This window comes from Microplitis mediator, chromosome 8, assembly GCF_029852145.1.
Source record: "Microplitis mediator isolate UGA2020A chromosome 8, iyMicMedi2.1, whole genome shotgun sequence".
NCBI classification, from domain to species: Eukaryota; Metazoa; Arthropoda; class Insecta; order Hymenoptera; family Braconidae; genus Microplitis; species Microplitis mediator.
The window spans coordinates 9,490,325-9,496,376 of record NC_079976.1 but is presented as its reverse complement, the minus strand read 5'-3'; the positions used below and the strand labels follow the sequence as shown (position 1 = coordinate 9,496,376).

At 29.0% G+C, this 6,052-nt stretch overlaps 1 protein-coding gene across 1 annotated transcript; it reads left to right on the top strand.

Moving 5' to 3' along the window:
• The first annotated feature begins 2,611 nt into the window (after positions 1 to 2,611).
• Positions 2,612 to 5,955, top strand: LOC130673447 (S-methyl-5'-thioadenosine phosphorylase). The gene is made up of 6 exons (XM_057478463.1): positions 2,612 to 2,766; positions 2,859 to 3,019; positions 3,105 to 3,325; positions 3,415 to 3,617; positions 5,465 to 5,671; positions 5,737 to 5,955. Exons 1-6 carry the CDS (start codon positions 2,746 to 2,748, stop codon positions 5,773 to 5,775), a joined length of 852 nt encoding a protein of 283 aa, XP_057334446.1. The 5' UTR covers positions 2,612 to 2,745; the 3' UTR covers positions 5,776 to 5,955.
• Positions 5,956 to 6,052: the final 97 nt, after the last annotated feature.

Genomic DNA, 6,052 nt, shown 5'->3' with positions numbered 1-6,052 from the left:
TAATATTGACTTAATCTTGACTTTTTTTAACTTTTTTGACTTAGATTAGACTTTTTTTTGACTTAAATTGTTTAGTTTCCTTTAATTTAACTTCTTTTGGCTTAAATTATTTCATTGATTTATTTTGTCTTAAAAAAACAACTTGTTATCGATTCGAAATCTAGTTCTATATTTGACTTAATTTTAACTTAGAAATTAAGTCAAATCGAATGTGGTTTTTATACTCATTTATTAATTAAACTAATCTAAAATTAAAACTCAATTTCAATTATAGCAAATTTTTTAAAAATTATTTCTGATTAAATTAAAATTATTGTAAACAAAATTTTTATTGCAATGATTTTTTTTTATTCTGTTCCTGAAGAATTTGTATAAGATCTTGTTTACAATATCATTCATTTTCATATTGATTAACCAATTCTGCAATAAACGTTTTATTATTGCAAAATGATGGCCCAGGCACTTACAATTACTAATTTTGTGACAATCGCATATTTTATCAATAATTTTTATAAAAGAATGAAGAAGACCAAAACGTTTTTCATTCAAGTATTTAAATGCTACATAATAAGAATTATTTTTTAATGTTTCTTTATAATTTTTTGATATAAACGATATACCATTTAATAATAATCGAAAATATTCTAAACCATAAACACCTCGAATAATTATTACTATCATTAATTATATGTTACTAATTGTACGTATTTTTTAAAATTGCGTTGTAACTGTCTAATTTTGTTTTATTCTGACTTTAATGTAACTTTTTTTAACTTAAATCTAAGTAAAATGTATTAAAATCGACGCAATTCTGACTTGAATGTGACTTTTTTGTCTTAAATCTAAAAGAAATAGAGTCAGACTGAACCAGTGTTGATTTAAACGTGACTTATTTTGTATTAAATCGATCGTAACTAACCCAGAAAAAGTCAAATCTAAGTCAAGTGTTATGGGAATTTTACACTGACTAAAAAAATTAACGTAGGTGAAATTTGAAGGATTTTGACTTAAATTTTAAGTCATAATTAAGATTTTTTTTCGACCCGAGTAAGCCGGATATATACTATTTTGCTGGAATATATATTTTTTCGTAAGCGATTTGCTTAAATAATTTAAAAAATTATTTCCAAGATGTAATTGATTCGTTCGAAAATTGTAATAAATAAATAAACAAACAGATAAATTAGTAATCTTTAGTTTTATTTTTATATCTCTAAATCACTCGTCTACTCGGCATTATAATATGATATACGAAATTACGGTTTTGAGCTCTTTTAGCTCGAAAATAACGGAAAACTTTGGGGCTAAACCGCAGGGTCAACTGATTTGCAGATTTTTTGTCATAATAAATTTGGTCAGTAACATCTAGCTATAGATGATTTGTGACCGTCGTTAAATTTTTGGTCACAAATTAACGATTAGTCAAGAATTTTGTCAGTCACAACCAGCTACATGATTGGACGCAATCTTTTTTTTTTAACTTTAAAAAAAAACATTTAAAAAATAAGAAAAAACACTTGAGTGTTCGAACAAACCTTGGTGGGGAAATAATATGCAGAAGGGTGTCCTAATACACTTGGAGATTTAAATTAAATTGCTCCAAGTGCATTGCAGCTAAAAAAACGTCACTTAACTGCTATTTCCCACCAGACGATGCCAGATGATTTAGCTCAGGAGCTTGGAAGTTATCAGCATCAGCAATTCGTAACCCTTTACAATAGCACTGAACACTTAACACTTAACGACACCACAGACACTTTGCACAATTTAAATTTTACAAACACTGCACATTCTAATTGAACAGTGACTATTAGGAATAAATTTTATGGATAATCCCACGAATTAACTGCAATACTGTGCTTCAATTTAAACGTAAAGAAGGATCTGGGCTACTACTGTCGTTGTTGATGATACTGACTGCCGCTATTGGACCGCCAGTTGATACAAAGCAATCGATTATGCAATTCTCGACCGCCCCCACTTTAGCAAAAATTGGAACGTTGAATACAGCGACATGCAGTAGCACCATCTTGGCGCGAAATTTCAAAATTGAAATTGAATAATTTTATTAAAATTTATATGAGTGTGAATGTAGCAGACATCAGACAAATTTAAAATTATAAATAAAGAGAGTAATTAATTTAAAAAATAATGTTTATAAAAAATGCATTTATTAATTTTTAAATTTTTTAAAGGCGCATTTTTTAAAAATCTGATTTTATTAATTATTTACTCTATTTATTAATGATTTTAAATTTGTCTGATGTCTGCTACATTCAAACTCATAAATTTATTTGTGTCAGTAATTATATTAATTAGACTAAAAAGTATACTCGAAATTTTATATTTTCATAAATAATTTATTGATTATTCTTATTACTTGCGCGGTAGATTTAAATATTCGAAATACAAATTATTAGAAATTGAAGAAAAACTAAAAATAGTGAATCAAAATAAAACGGAATATGATGGATATTTACAATATTAAAAAAAAAATATACGCAAGTTTCACGCAAAAATCGTGCTGCTCCTACGCTGCACTTGCACGGTCTGCTGCTGAGCTGCAGCTGCTCACAGATGGCGCCAGTTTTGAAGTCTGTTATTGTTATTTTTCCACAGGGCAAAGATCAAATAAATGTAATGAAAAAATTTTTATCATTAATTTATCATTATTTCCTCATAAACTAGAGATAAATAGACAAATATTCCATTACATAAACGAACTACGTTCTAAATGTTCATGAAATGGGTAAATATAAAATAAAGGTAATTATTTTTTAAATAAATTTCAAACCGTAAAATAAATAAATAAACACTGACGCTTATCTTTAAAATTTAAATTAAATTTTTAATTATAGGTAGGAATTATTGGTGGCTCTGGATTGGGTGATATCGCAGATAATATATTAAAAAATAGCAATCAATTAAATCAGAATGATTTAAAAAATGATTTTGGTTTACCCAGTGGTAATATTTATACAGGAATTATTAATGGAGTTGAAGTTGCATTATTATCACGGTAATTAATTAATCAATGAACTATTAATTGTATGACTTTTTTTCTTATGTTAATAAATTTAAAATTTCAAAAATAATTTATTTAGACACGGGCATGGACACAAAATAAATCCGACAAACGTTAATTATCGTGCTAATATTGAAGCACTAAAATTAATTGGCTGCACTCATATTTTAGCATCTAATGCGTGCGGGTCATTGTGCGATGAAATAGGACGTGGACAATTAGTGATACCGGACAGTTATATTGACCGCACGTACGCGAGAAAAAATACTTTATTTGATGGAATCTCGCCGCGGTATCAAGGTATTTTTTTTTTTTTTTTTTTTTTTTTTGAGTTAAAATAATAATAAAGACGGGGTAAGAAAAATAAACGTGTTCTATTTTAATGTGAGGTGTTTGCCACGTGCCAATGGAGCCGTCGTTTCATCCTGATCTCGCGGAGGTTTTCGAATTGGCGGCTAAGGAACTTAGTATTGATGTAAGAAGAGGAGGTACTATTGTTACTATTGAAGGCCCGAGATTCTCATCCAAGGCGGAAAGTAACGCATTTAGAATGTGGGGTGGTCAGTTAGTTGGAATGACATCGTGTCCAGAGGTAAATCATCTTGTTTTTAAAAATATATATATACATATATTTATATTTTGGTGGTAAACTTTAACCCACTCATTCTTTTATACACCTTAAAATTTTTTTGATTAACAATTATTTATTCGAAATAAATAAATTGAGAGACAGAAAATTAAATCTAATATTCCAGCCTTTGAATTTTGATTTTAAAAAATCTGTTTAAATAAATTATCCAGAGTGAATTATTAAATAACATTGGATTACTTCCACCCCGTATACAGAGATAACCCCACTCCGTTAAAGATAAAAATTGTTAAAGAGATATGAAGAGTGGGCAGTACTAACCGAATTCTCGAATTTTACTTTTACAATTAGGTTTAAAATACCCAAGTAGCACAGAGTCAACTTTAAGATGTCTTAAAGATATCTTTTAAAGGGATAAGACAAAATTTTTTTTGTCTCAAAGTCACCTTTTTTGGTATAAATACGACATGCAAATGTTGGTTCCGGAGTAGTGATGTGAAGCAAAGCATGTACTCGTCAAATGCTCGTCATTTGACGTCAATTTACCAACTAAAAAAAATGACCGGCGGTCATTTTTTGAATTTCATGGCGATTCCGGCCAAAAATTATTACAAACTTGACCAAAAAATGACCGAAAAATTTTTGACGGTCATTTTCCATCTAAGTAGTCGAGCAAGCCAAATTTGTTTATTACCGTCAGAATTTTTAGATAAATTTTGTTTTGAATATTTAAAATATTTAGGTTGCATATGAAATAGATTGGTTTTTTTTTTTTTTTAGAGGAGTTTTCGTAAAAAGAAAAAAAAATGCTCATGAATTTTTGTAAATGACCAAAAAAAAAATGACGTCAATAGACGAGCATTAGCTCGTCAATAGCTCGTGATTTGACCAAAGTGAAAAATGACCGTCATTTCGCATCACTATTCCGGAGACAGAGAAAATTTGTATTGTTTTTCCTGTCTCATGTCAATTAAAAAGTCATTTAGATTACTTATTTTACCACCATTTGTAATTTACTTTTTGTCGTCACTGTGTTAAGTCTTTGAAGTAGATATTTTTTCGTCGACATAAATTTCTAATCGTTTTGTCAACGTATTGGTGCCTTATCGATATGTCAAAAAGTAGCGTAAAAACTGATATCTTATAGATGTCACAAAGGCAAGTATGCTACTTGGGTAATTACGTCACTTGAATGATGAAAATATTCCGAGTTTGTCTTACACATTGTTTCAGAAGCTATTAACATTGTGGCAGTGTTAGAATTCTACTCACATCTCTACTCACGGGAAGTAGCTACAACTCTACTTACTCATTACTTTACTCAGCTACAACTCTACTCACAAAGAATTGCTATTTTATCAATAGACTAAAATACGAGTCTAGTTGAAGCTGAGTAAAGATATAACTGACTAGAGTTAAACCTGAGTAAAAAATACTGTGAGTAGAGTTGAGGCTGAGTAAAGGTGTGAGTGAATAGAGTTGTAGCTACTTCCCTTGAGTAGAAATTTCGTGAGTAGAATTGTAACACTGCCAAAATTGCTACAATAATAATTAATTAATGAATTGAAAGAAAATTAAAATTAAAAAATTCGGTTAGTACGGGCCAGCCTTAAAGACTGGATGAGTGGCTCGCTCACTGCGTTAGAAATACAGTAGACTCTCGCTTTTACCCTTGAGGTGTGAAAAATATTATTAAAGTCAATAATCCGTAGTCGTTTTATTGTTAAATAGGACTGGTTAATCAGGTTGAAACTGTTGAGTTGATTTGCCTGAATATTATTAATCCCGTTCAATCAACTCGTTCTCTACGACGATAATATTTAATAATTCTAATTATTTTATTCTACCAGGTCAGTATTGCCAAGGAAGCCGGAATAATCTACGGCGCGATCGCAATGTCTACCGATTACGATTGCTGGAAAGAATCTGACAACGTCTGCGCCGGAGACGTCATAAAAGTCTTCTTAAAAAATGTAAAAAAAATAACCGATCTTTTGGTCAAAGCCGTCGAGATAATTGGCCAGCGTCAGTGGGACCAACAAATCGATAATCTCAAAGTAATTAATTAATTATTATATTTTTTTACATAATTTCTATTAATACTTATATTTTTCCATTGCAGGATTTAATCGAGTCTGGTAACGTTTCCGCCAAGAATTAAAATATATTTTTTTATATGAACAAAAAATTTTTTTTACTAAAGTATTTTTTATTAAATTCTATTAGTATCAAATTCAAAAATATCATTCCCCAACTATATTTTTTTAATGAAAATATATTATTTTATTTTAAAGTTGTAATTAATTATGTAATTAATTAATAAAATCAATTATTAACGGAACATTTTTATATTTATTTAATTTTACATAATTAATACATTTCTGTATTACGGCAGACGATTTATATCCTTATTCTCCATGTTTACATAATTAATATCA

Coding starts and splice junctions, on each gene's coding strand:
- LOC130673447 (XM_057478463.1), top strand. CDS start 2,746: ATGGGTAAATATAAAATAAAG. Junction 2,767..2,858: donor TGGGTAAATATAAAATAAAG/GTAATTATTTTT, acceptor TTTTAATTATAG/GTAGGAATTATTGGTGGCTC. Junction 3,020..3,104: donor GAAGTTGCATTATTATCACG/GTAATTAATTAA, acceptor TAATTTATTTAG/ACACGGGCATGGACACAAAA.